This window comes from Ranitomeya variabilis, chromosome 5 (genome assembly GCF_051348905.1).
Source record: "Ranitomeya variabilis isolate aRanVar5 chromosome 5, aRanVar5.hap1, whole genome shotgun sequence".
Lineage (NCBI taxonomy): Eukaryota > Metazoa > Chordata > Amphibia > Anura > Dendrobatidae > Ranitomeya > Ranitomeya variabilis.
In genome coordinates, this window is record NC_135236.1 from 247,178,361 (window position 1) to 247,191,932 (window position 13,572).

Below are 13,572 nucleotides of genomic sequence, written 5' to 3' on the forward strand. Positions count from 1 at the left end.
GTTTACACAGGATGATATGCTGCTAAAATGATGATCTTTTGGGAAAATCAAAAGATCATTTCACCACAGTAAATAGTGTTTTGCTCTGTTATCGGGTATATGTGTTCATAGGACACCAAAGGAACAATCCCAATAATCATGCAGTGTAAATGCACCTTTAGTGTCCGGACAAAGTAAAGATGCATAGACGCCAATAATTACTTTGCAGGAGCAACTGAATTTAGTTCACTTAAACATGAGTGAAGGTATACCAGTCAATAGATATAAACAGGTAATTTGCGACAAATATTGTTGCTTATCATTCGAATAGACATTCAATTTTTGATTAGAAGTGATCTCATCCAAGGTTGCATGCTTGGGCTATAGGACTCCTATGAACTGCAATACTGGGTCCAACCTACATCTAAACGAGTATGTATGTATAAACAATGAAGAATATATGGCAAGCTTTGTACTCAAATCAATGACAAAGTGCTTAAGTCTTTCTTAGTTTCATCATGGTCATTGTTTTTGCATGCATAGTTTGCCATGAAAATTTTTTCCAATTTTAATCATTAAATGGAAAGTATCATCAGGAAACGCTGTGTTGCTTAAATCAGATTTTATGTTGTCAGATTTTGTTTTACATTTTAGCAATGTTTTACTTTTCATATCACAAGCTGCATAAAAATAATTAAATCTTAACATTTTCACAATGGCCCCCGGGCTATTTTTAGACTCATACTTCCTCTTCTTTTCAAAAAACTTTTATAAGCTTAACTAACATCACAGATAGACTTAAAATTACAGGTAAAGGTAGCTTCACATGTTCTGAACTTTAACCAATGACCAGCGATATCACAGCAGGATCCTGATCGCTGCTGCGTGTCACACTCAACGATATCGCTAGCCAGGACGCTGCAACGTCACGGATCGCTAGCGATATCGTTTAGTGTGAAGGTACCTTAACACCTCAAAATTAAGCAGATAACACAGTATCTATCGTTCACAATAGGTGATGTCATCACAGCACTTCCTGTTCCTCTTCCTTTTACAATGACCTTTGCACATGCCCATTAGATGTTTCAGGACAAAAGATAGGGTGTGAGTTACTATATTGCTATCAATATACACGTTCATTTGCTGAAAGAACAGGAAGTATGAATGTAGGATAGTTCCAGAGGGCAGTGTAAAAATTGCACAAGTTCTATTTTTTAATATAGATCTCGATATGAAAAAATGATTACCAACATTTGTCAATAACATATATTTAACACAATGAAACTTATTTAAACAGTAGATAATCTTCTGATGAACACATTTCCTTTCATTTCAGTTAGTGAGTGATTAACCCCTTGACGACATGCGCCGTATTAGTACAGCGCATGTCATGTCCCTCCCTTTGATGTGGACTCCGGCGCTGAGCCCACATCTTTCTTGGCACATGTCAGCTGTTTTGAACAGCTGACATCTGCCCCTAACAGCCCCACCAGCGGATGTTAAACCGTTAAATGCCGCTGTCAATCTCTAACAGCGGTATTTAATGTGATCGCACCAGAAGCGTGTCACTAATCCCTCCCATTGGCATTAGTGGGTTGGCGTGACAACTCGGGGTCTGCAGGAGACCCCTTGTGGTTGCCATTTCCAGACTGCTATGAGCATCGCAGAACAAGGGAGCATTTCTGCTACACACAGGTGATATGATCATTGCCTGTGTTCAGCAGAGGCGATCAGAGTACTGCAACATCTAGTCTCCCATGGAAACTATTGAAGCATGCAAAAAGTAAAAAACAAATGTTTTTAAAAATTATTAAAAATATAAAAAATATATAAAAGTTCAAATCACCGCCCATTCGCTCCTTTCAAAATAAAACAATTAAAAAAATGTATATACATATATTTGGTATCGCTTCGTTCAGAATTGCCTGATCTATCAAGCTATAAAAAGAAACAAATTGGTAAACGGCATAATGAAAAAAAAAGTCAAAACGCCAGAATTACGTTTTTTTGGTTGCCGCAACATATATCATATCCACACCAAAATGGTATAATTAGCCCAGCACACAAAAAGTAAGCCCTCACCCAGCCCCAAATCACGAAAAATGGAGACGCCAGGAGTCTCGGAAAATGACGCAATTTTTTTTTAAACAAACTTTGGATTTTTTTTTTCACCATTTAAATAAAAATGAATCTAGACATGTTTGATGTCTACGAACTCATAATGACCTGGAGAATCATAGTGGCAGGTCAGTTTTAGTATTTGGTGAACATGATGAAACTAAAATCCAAAAAAACAGTTGTGGAATTGCACTTTTTTTGCAATTTCACCGCACTTGGAATTTTTTTCCCATTTTCAAGCAAAGAATATGGTAAAACCAATGGTGTCATTCAAAAGTACAACTCATCCCGCAAAAAACAAGCCCTCATATGGCCATATTGAGGGAAAAATAAAAAAGTTATCCCTCTGGGAAGAAGAGGAGCAAAAAAACCCGCAAAAACTATGAAGAACTGCGGCGTTAAGGGGTTAAAGGAAAGATGTAGGCCAAGATTGATATTTTTTTTCAAAATTGTTTAGATTAACATAGAGAAGCATAGATCCTACATAGCTTTAGACAGGCATTTTCAGGTTTTCACTACTGCTGAATTAGGTTCGTTAAAGAGCAATTTTATTTTTTTACAATGCCATTATAACATACTACTACATTACAAAATACCCTTCTGCCAACACAGTTTGAATAATAGCTATATTATACGTTTTAACAAAGTTTATTCAGTTTACCCTGTGCTATGTTACATAACACATTTTTCAATTGACTTAAAAATGTGTACATTTTTAAGAAATTGTTTAGTCAACCATTGTTAATGCTTTGTACATTTTTTTAAATGTAATACTATAACTTTTATATTTATTACACTTACAGTAGAAACAGCTCAAGAAACTACTAACGCCACAACACCATCCAGAATTGATGTGACTTCAACAACTTCTACTATTATGAGTACTTCAATGTCAGCCATAACAGCTTCTGGCAACAATACTTCACTATCAACCTCAAATTCCTATAACACTTCTACTTCAGCCATAGTTCTCAATAATACAACAGCTCTAGATAAAACAACAGCAATGCTACATACAATTCCTTCAACAAATGAAACTTCATTAACAGTAACATCAACTTCATCACACGCAGTGGAACTCTCAAATTCCTCAACATCATCACCAGGTTTATTAACAGCATCCAATATTACAACACTACCGCCAGCTTCATTACCCTCCAATAATTTAACTCTATCAACAAGTTCAGCTATATCTACATCAAAAGCAACACAACCTTCCAATGAGACATCACTGTCTCAAGCTACAGCAACATCCTCCAATATCACAATACTTATGCCAACTTCATCACCATCAAATACTTCAACATTATCAACAAGTTTAGCACTATCAACAACAGAAACAATGCACACTTCCAATACATCTACATCATCCCAGGTAACATCACAAACATCCAATATTACAACATATCTGTCAATCTCCAACACTTCAACATTATCAGAAAGTTCAACATTATCAACACCACAAACCATGCAAACATCCAACACATCAGCATCATCCCAAAGTACATTAGCATTAACATCCAACAGTACAACCGTTCTACCAGCTATATCACCCTTAAATACTTCAACATTATCAGCAAGTTCTACTCCATTAACATCACAAACAATGCACTCTCCCAACACATCAGCATCATCTCAAGATACATCACAAACAACATCAAACATTACAACATCTCTATCAACTTTATTATCCTCTAATACTTCAACGTTATCAACAAGTTCAACTCCAATAACACCACAAGCAATGCAGTCTCCCAACGTGTCAACATCATCCCATTTTACCTCAGCAACAACATCTAACATTACAACCTCTCGGCAAACTTCATCACCCTCCAATACTTCAGCATCATCAAGTTCAACGTTATTCACTTCACAAGCAACACAATCTGCCAACTCATCAACATCATCCCAAGTTACATCAGTAACAACATCCAACATTACAACATCTCTGCCAACTTCAACACACTCCAACACTTCAACATTATCAATTAATTCGACTCTATTAACAACACAAACCTTGCAATCTACAAACATGTCATCATCACAAGTGACATCAACAACATCAAACATCACATCTCTGCATACATCATCACCCTCTAATGCATCATTATCAACAAGTTCAACTCTTTTAACTACAAAAGACATGCAGTCTTCCAACACATCAGCATCATCCGACATTACATCAGCAACAACATCTAACATTACAACATCTCTGTCAACTTCATTATCCTCCAATACTTCAACATTATCAAGTTCAACATTATTCACTTCACACTCATCACACTCTACTAACTCATCAACATCACCTCAAGTTACATCAGCAGCTAGTAACATTTCAGATTCAACGGTTATCTCCTCATCAACATCATCATCAGTTACATTAACATCTACCAACACATCTTCACATCAAATTACATCAGCAGCAACATCCAACATTACAACATCTCATCCAACTACTAGTAACATTTCAGATTCAACAGTTAACTCCTCATCAACATCATCACCAGTTACATTAACATCCACCAACACATCTTCACATCAAATTACATCAGCAGCAACATCCAACATTACAACATCTCATCCAACTACTAGTAACATTTCAGATTCAACAGTTAACTCCTCATCAACATCCTCATCAGTTACATTAACACCTACCAACACATCTTCACATCAAATTACATCAGCAGCAACATCCAACATTACAACATCTCATCCAACTACTAGTAACATTTCAGATTCAACAGTTAACTCCTCATCAACATCATCATCAGTTACATTAACATCCACCAACACAACTTCAAGAATGACTACATTACCATCCACAACCACCGCCATACCTACTGCTGTTGTTCCACTGGAGTTTAAGATTGTTAATAAAAATTTTACTGAAGATTTAAAGAACAAATCATCAGAAGCATATATTAATTTCACGTCTAATGTTGAGAATCAGGTAAGAACGCTTAAATAATTTTCTAACCATTTTAGACACCAGATTTCTAGTCAAATTTTTCCCAACAATAACACTAAAGTCAAATAGTACCACTTCCAATGAGCTTTGCATGACTTTTGAAATGAAATAGAATAAATCAAATGCGTCCCAGAGATTCAGCGCTCTGCAGCATTGAATAAAAGGATGTGTGGAGGAACAGATGGGGGATGATGTCCTGCAAAGGGGCTGGAGAATGAGCAGTAAGGTGAGTATAAGCATTTTTTTTTAACCTTTGATGGCACTTTATGGTTTAAAAATGGCGGCCAGACGTCATTTTGCTTAATTCACTCTGAAGCAAATTTAAAAAAAAAACATGTATTTTGGCAAATGCAGATTTTTGGATTATTCAAATAGAATTCAATTCCACGCAAATACAGCTCTGGAAAAAATTAAGAGACCACCACATCAAACCCTTGTCATGGGTAGCCCAATCTCCAGAACTGAACCCCATTGAAAACCTCTGGAATGCAATCAAAAGGATGATGGATAGTCACAAGCCACCAAACAAAGAAGAATTGCTTACATTTTTACCCCAGAAGCAGTGTGAGAGACTGGTGGAAAGCATGCCAAGACGCATGAAAGCTGTGATTAAAAATCACGGTTATTCCACAAAATATTGATTTCTGAACTCTTCCCGAGTTAAAACATTAGCATTGTTGTTTCTATATGATTATGAACTTGTTTTCTTTGCATTATTTGAGGTCTAAAAGCACTGGGGTTTTTAAAAAAATTTTGACCTTTTTTCAACAAGTTATATTTCATTCAAAAATATACCTATAAAGAGAAAAATCAGACAAACTGAACATTTTGCAGTGGTCTCTTAATTTTTTCCAGAGGTGTATATTTGCTCATCCCCACTAATAAAGTCCTCCCATTTATGACCTTAGGTGTATTCATACATCCAGTGCGCCTGGTACTTAATGACCTTGGACATATGTATACGTGCTTTCGATTTTGCGTGCACAAAGGCTGTGCGCACGCAAATGCCGCTGGGTGTCAGCTGATTCCCTCAGTGCTAGGAGCAGTGTCCGCACCGCTTCCAGCACTTTAACCCCCTAAATGCTGCAATCTCTGTGATTGCATTATTTAGCGAGCAGGCAGTGGGAAGAAAGATATCCGGGTCACCGGGCACTAGCAAGTTAGTTAGATCATGCGCAGTGCATGACCTAATTAGCTTGTGCCTGCAGCACTGACAGGTATAAGGTATAGCAATGCTCCTGCATTGCTATGCCTTATAACTGTGATCATACTGCAACAAGTGAGAGTCCCATAGTGGGACTAAGTAAAAAAAAAAAAAAAAGAAAGAAAGTTGAAGAAATATTTTTAAAAAATCCTAAAAAATAAATAAAAAGTATATTGTACCCATAAATAAATATTACAAGATAATACAAGATGTTGGATTTCAGCTATACCATTTTTATTTACATTTGTGTTTTTGATTGCGTTTTATTCCAGTTTTTGTTCAAGGTGCTCACCACACATCTAAATAAGTTCATAGAGGGAGTCTAGTTTCCAAAATGGTGTCACTTGTGGGGGGTTTCCACTGTTTAAGCACATCAGGGGCTCTCCAAATGTGAAATGGCATTATTAAATATTCCAGCAAATTTTGCATTCAAAAAGTCAAATGCTGCTCCTTCTTTTCAAAGTCCTGCTGTGTGCTTAAACAGTAGTTCCCCCACATATAAGGTATCAACGTGCTCAAGAGAAATTGCACAACAAGTTTTATGGTGCAATTTATCCTGTTACCATGGGTGGATTAAGGGTAGCCAGGGCCCCGGGCTGTTCAGACACTGTGGGCCCCCCGGTCATGTGACGGGGTCATGTGATGGGTCATCATATACCTGAACCAGATTATTCCAGAAAAATAGTTGCTGTGTGAAACTATAACCTGTCAAACATCCATTGATCTAGTCAATTTACCCTTCAGTTCAGTATATAGTATACAGTGTATAGTGTCAGTGTATAGGTCATACTGACTCACCAGTGACGTCTCTAGGTGAAGTCCTTCATCTTTCTTCCAGCCCAGACCGCCATCACTTCATGCAGCCAGGACTTGTCTCTGCAGGAAATAACACAGTTATCTCAAGCTCCACTTGCAGAACACATTACTTAATTTTTCCCAACTTCTACATTACACCACATGAAGAAAAAGAGGCGACATAGTGTCACTCTACACAGTAACAGGACCGCCCCCCATTTAAAACAGTTTCCTCAAAAAATGAAATAAATACATCACTGCAGTAATAATATCCCTTAATTAGCCCCATGGTAATAATAATATCCCCTATCCTGGCCCCGTGTATCTCATTCCTGGCTCCAGCCATATGTTCTCCCATCCTGCCCTCATGAGTATCCATCCTGCCCCATATGATCTCCCCTTCCTGCACCATCAGTCTCCATCGTATCCATCCTGCCCCATTATCCTGCACGATCTGTCTCCAATCCTGCCCCATGTCTTTAATTCTGCCCCATGTCTCCAATTATGCCCAGTATCTACATTCTGCCCATGTCTCCAGCATCTCTGCCCCCAGTGTCCATCATCTCTGCCCCCAGTGTCTAGCATCTCTGCCCCCAGTGTCCAGCATCTCTGCCCCCAGTGTCCAGCATCTCTGCTCCCAATGTGTCCAGCATCTCTGCCCCCAATGTGTCCAGCATCTCTGCCCCAATGTGTCCAGCATCTCTACCCCGATGTGTCCAGCATCTCTGCCCTAATGTGTCCAGCATCCTGCCCCCAATGTGTCCAGCATCCTTCCCCCAATGTGTCCAGCATCTCTGCCCCCAATGTGTCCAGCATCCTGTCCTGTTGTGAATTCTGCTCTTGGGTTCCCTCCGGTGGTTGTTGGGGGTAGTGCAGTTGCCTCTGGGTTGCAATCCTGGGCAGGTGTTTCTGCTGATTGCAGCTCTGACTGGGCTACTTAGGTGTGCAGGATCCATTAGCCCTTGCCAGTTGTCCATTGTTCTTGGAGGTGTTACATCTCTGTCTGGTTCCTCCTGCTCTGCTGCCAATTCAGCTAAGATAAGTGTCTGTTTTTTGTCTCTGCAGCACACATGCTGTGTGCTTTACAATTCAGTGCAATTCATTGTGTTTTTTTGTCCAGCTTAGACTGTGTTTGGATTTTTTCAGTCATGTTGGATTCTCAGGAGATGCAGATATACATTCCATGTCTTTAGTTAGATGTGGTATTTTTTGTATTATCTGCTGTGGATATTTTTAGGGTTTTAATACTGACCGCTTAGTACTCTGTCCTATCCTTTTCTATTTAGCTAGAGGTGCCTCTTTTGCTAAATCCTGTTTTCTGCCTGTGTGTGTCTTCCCTCTTATATTCACAGTCAATATTTGTGGGGGGCTGCCTATCCTTTGGGGTTCGGCTCTGAGGCAAGATAGAATTCCCATTTCCATCTATAGGGGTATTTAGTCCTCCGGCTGTATCGAGGTGTCTAGGATGTGTTAGGTACACCCCACGGCTACTTCTAGTTGCGGTGTCAGTTTAGGGTTTGCGGTCAGTACAGGTTCCACCTACTCCAGAGAAAGTTTCATGTGGCTCCAAGGTCACCAGATCATAACAGTACAACTGGCCAACAATGAGTTAAATGCATCTCGGAAGAAGGGAAGAAAGGTGTTGAGCCATTTTTTTTTCTGTAGCCTACTTTGTCTTTCCTTCCCTCTTTTTCTCTGGGTGGCTGAGGAGTCTTGTGCTAGCATGGATGTTCAGGGATTAACTTCTCATGTAGACCAGCTTGCTGCTAGGGTACAGGGTATTTCTGATTATATTTGTTATGATCTGGTGGCCTAGGAGCAGCATGTGACGTACTCTGGAGAAGGTGGTACCTGTACTGACCGCAGACCCTGAACTTAACACCGCAACTAGAAGTAGCCGTGGAATGTACCTAACACTCCCTAGACTTCTCGACACAGCCGGAGGACTAAATACCCCTAGAGATAGAAAAGGGAAAACTATCTTGCCTCAGAGAAAATCCCCAAAGGATAGACAGCCCCCCACAAATATTGACTGTGAGAGGAGAGGGAAATAACATATGCAGACTGAAATCAGGATTTAGCAAAGGAGGCCGCTCTAGCTAAATAGAAAGGATAGGACGGAGTACTATGCGGTCAGTATTAAAACAATAGAAAATATCCACAAACATGGAAAAGAACTGAACAATAAAGCCCACAGCATGTGGACTGCAAAAAACAAAGCCAGAACTTATCTTTGTTGAAATGAACAGCAAAGCAGGAGAGACCAGGCAGGGATGTGAATCCTCCAGGAACAATGGACAACTGGCACTGACTAAAGGGTCAAGCAAGACTAAATAGCCCAGTCAGAATTGCAAAAAGTGGACACACCTGATGAATGCTGCGATCCAAAGACAGCAGCGCTACCACTTATAACCACCGGAGGGAGCCCAAGAGCAGAATTCACAACAGTACCCCCCCTTGAGGAGGTGTCACCGAACCCTCACCAGAGCCCCCAGGCCGATCAGGACGAGCCAAATGAAAGGCACGAACCAAATCCTCAGCATGAACATCGGAGGCAACAACCCAAGAATTATCCTCCTGGCCATAACCCTTCCATTTGACAAGATACTGAAGCTTCCGCCTCGAAAAACGAGAATCCAAAATCTTCTCAACCACATACTCCAACTTCTCATCAATCAACACTGGGGCAGGAGGATCAACAGAGGGAACAACGGGCACCACATACTTCCGCAACAAAGATCTATGAAAAACATTATGGATGGAAAAAGAGCCTGGAAGGGCCAAACGAAAAGACACTGGATTCATAATCTCAGAAATCCTATAAGGACCAATAAACCGAGGCTTGAACTTAGGGGAAGAAACCTTCATAGGAACATGACGGGAAGACAACCAGACCAAATCCCCAACCCGAAGCCGGGAACCAACACACCGACGACGGTTAGCAAAATGCTGAGCCCCCTCCTGAGACAACACCAAATTGTCCACAACATGAGCCAAAATTTGCTGCAACCTGTCAACCACAGAGTCCACCCCAGGACAATCAGAATGCTCAACCTGCCCTGAAGAAAAACGAGGATGAAAACCAGAGTTACAAAAGAAGGGTGAAACCAAGGTAGCAGAACTAGCCCGATTATTAAGGGCAAACTCGGCCAATGGCAAGAAAGCCACCCAATCATCCTGATCAGCAGACACAAAGCATCTCAAATAAGTTTCCAAAGTCTGATTAGTTCGCTTGGTTTGGCCATTTGTCTGAGGATGAAATGCGGAAGAAAAAGACAAATCAATGCCCAGCCTAGCACAAAAGGCCCGCCAAAACCTAGAAACAAACTGGGAACCTCTATCGGACACAATATTCTCCAGAATGCTATGCAAACGAACCACATGCTGAAAAAACAACGGAACCAAATCAGAAGAGGAAGGCAATTTAGGCAAAGGTACCAAATGAACCATCTTAGAAAACCGGTCACAAACCACTCAGATAACTGACATCCTCTGGGAAACCGGAAGATCTGAAATAAAATCCATAGAAATATGCGTCCAAGGCCTCTCAGGGACCGGCAAAGGCAAAAGCAACCCACTAGCGCGGGAACAGCAAGGCTTGGCCCGCGCACAAGTCCCACAGGACTGCACAAAAGAACGCACATCCTGTGACAAAGAAGGCCACCAAAAGGACCTACCAACCAAATCTCTGGTACCAAAAATCCCAGAATAACCAGCCAACACAGAATAATGAACCTCAGAAATCACTTTACTAGTCCATCTGTCAGGAACAAACAGTTTCCCCACTGGACAGCGGTCAGGTTTATCAGCCTGAAATTCCTGAAGAACCCGTCGTAAATCAGGGGAGATGGCAGAAAGAATCACCCCTTCCTTCAGAATGCCGACCGGCTCAAGGACCCCAGGAGAATCAGGCAAAAAGCTCCTAGAAAGGCCATCAGCCTTAACATTCTTAGAACCCGGAATGTTGTGATTTTGCTTTTTGCTCCCTCTAGTGGTCATTAGTGATTTGACTCTGGAGCGTCTGTCTTTTCCTATATCCTCACCTGGGCCGTTAGTTCAGGGGCGTTGCTATATAAGCTCCCTGGACCTTCAGTTCAATGCCTGGCATCGTTGAAATCAGAGCTAATCTGCTGTGCTCTTGTCCTCTGATCCTGGTTCCTGTTTTTCAAGCTAAGTCTGCTTCTTTGCTTTTTGCTTTTGTTTTGTTTGGTATTTTTGTCCAGCTTGTTCCTATCTGTATCCTGACCTTCGCTGGAAGCTCTAGGGGGCTGGTGTTCTCCCCCCGGACCGTTAGACGGTTCGGGGGTTCTTGAATCTCCAGCGTGGATTTTTATAGGGTTTTTGTTGACCAGATAAGTTATCTTGCTATATTCTGCTATTAGTAAGCTGGCCTCTCTTTGCTGAACCTGGTTCATTTCTGTGTTTGTCATTTCCTCTTACCTCACCGTTATTATTTGTGGGGGGCTTGTATCTTGCTTTGGGGTCCCTTTCTCTGGAGGCAAGAGAGGTCTTTGTTTTCTTCTCCTAGGGGTAGTTAGATTCTCCGGCTGGCGCGAGTCATCTAGCGATCACCGTAGGCATGATCCCCGGCTACTTCTAGTGTTGGCGTTAGGAGTAGCTATTTGGTCAACCCAGTTACCACAGCCCTATGAGCTGGATTTTTGTATCTTGCAGACTTACACGTTCCTCTGAGACCCTGTCCACTGGGGTCATAACAGTATGCCAGGCCAGTATTAAATGTTTAATGCATTGCAGAAGTGGGATTATAAGAAAGAAAATTTTGAGGTTTTTTTTTCCCTCTCTCATTTTTTTTTTTTCTTTTCCCCTTTACCTCAGAGTGGCTTAAGCTTGCTGCAGACATGAATGTCCAGACCTTGATTACAAGTGTGGACCAGCTTGCCGCTCGTGTGCAGGGTATACAAGATTATGTTACCAGAAATCCTAGGTCTGAACCCAAGGTTCCGATTCCTGAACTGTTTTCAGGAGACCGATTTAAGTTTAGGAATTTCAGGAATAATTGTAAATTATTTTTGTCCCTGAAACCTTGTTCGTCTGGAGACTCTGCTCAACAAGTAAAAATTGTTATTTCATTCTTACGGGGTGACCCTCAGGATTGGGCTTTTTCGTTGGCGCCAGGAGATCCGGCATTGGCTGATATTGATGCGTTTTTTCTGGCGCTCGGTTTACTTTATGAGGAACCCAATCTTGAGATTCAGGCAGAGAAAGCCTTGCTGGCTATGTCTCAGGGCCAGGACGAGGCTGAAGTGTATTGCCAAAAATTTCGGAAATGGTCCGTGCTGACACATTGGAACGAGTGTGCACTGGCCGCTAATTTTAGAAATGGCCTTTCTGAGGCCATTAAGAATGTTATGGTGGGTTTTCCCATTCCCACAGGTCTGAATGATACCATGTCCCTGGCTATTCAAATTGACCGGCGGTTGCGGGAGCGCAAAACCGCAAATTCCCTCATGTTGTTGTCTGAACAGACACCTGATGTGATGCAATGTGATAGAAAAACCGCAAATTCCCTCATGGTGTTGTCTGAACGGACACCTGATTTGATGCAATGTGATAGAATCCTGACTAGAAATGAGAGGAAAATTCATAGACGCCGGAATGGCTTGTGCTACTACTGTGGTGATTCTACACATGTTATCTCAGCATGCTCTAAACGTATATCTAAGGTTGTTAGTCCTGTCACCGTTGGTAATTTGCATCCTAAGTTTATTCTGTCTGTAACTTTGATTTGCTCACTGTCATCTTATCCTGTCATGGCGTTTGTAGATTCAGGTGCTGCCCTGAGTCTTATGGATCTCTCATTTGCTAAGCGCTGTGGTTTTATTCTTGAACCATTAGAAAATCCTATCCCTCTTAGGGGTATTGATGCTACGCCATTGGCAGAAAATAAGCCGCAGTATTAGACACAGGTTACCATGTGCATGACTCCTGAACACCGCGAGGTGATACGTTTTCTCGTTCTACATAAAATGCATGATTTGGTTGTTTTGGGGCTGCCATGGTTACAGACCCATAATCCAGTCCTTGACTGGAAGGCTATGTCAGTGTCTAGTTGGGGCTGTCGTGGTATTCATGAGGATTCCCTGCCTGTGTCTATTGCTTCTTCTACGCCTTCGGAAGTTCCGGAGTACTTGTCTGATTATCAGGATGTCTTTAGCGAGTCCAGGTCCAGTGGATTGCCTCCTCATAGGGAATGTGACTGTGCAATAGATTTGATTCCAGGCAGTAAATTTCCTAAGGGAAGACTGTTTAATCTGTCGATACCTGAACATACCGCTATGCGTTCATATATCAAGGAGTCTCTGGAGAAAGGACACATCCGTCCGTCTTCTTCCCCTCTTGGTGCGGGATTCTTTTTTGTGGCTAAAAAGGACGGATCTTTGAGGCCTTGTATTGACTATCGGCTTTTAAATAAGATCACTGTCAAATTTCAGTATCCTTTGCCGCTGTTGTCTGACTTGTTTGCCCAGATTAAAGGTGCCAAGTGGTT

General features: G+C 41.3%; 1 protein-coding gene across 1 annotated transcript in view; it reads left to right on the forward strand.

Annotated features, from left to right (window-relative positions):
* LOC143775625 (uncharacterized) overlaps window positions 1-13,572 on the forward strand; it is a 106,067-nt gene that overhangs the window by 28,726 nt on the left and 63,769 nt on the right. The window contains exon 3 of the mRNA XM_077263976.1: window positions 2,901-5,047. Within this exon, the coding sequence (XP_077120091.1) occupies window positions 2,901-5,047 (2,147 nt within the window). The remainder of the gene's footprint in view (window positions 1-2,900; window positions 5,048-13,572) is intronic.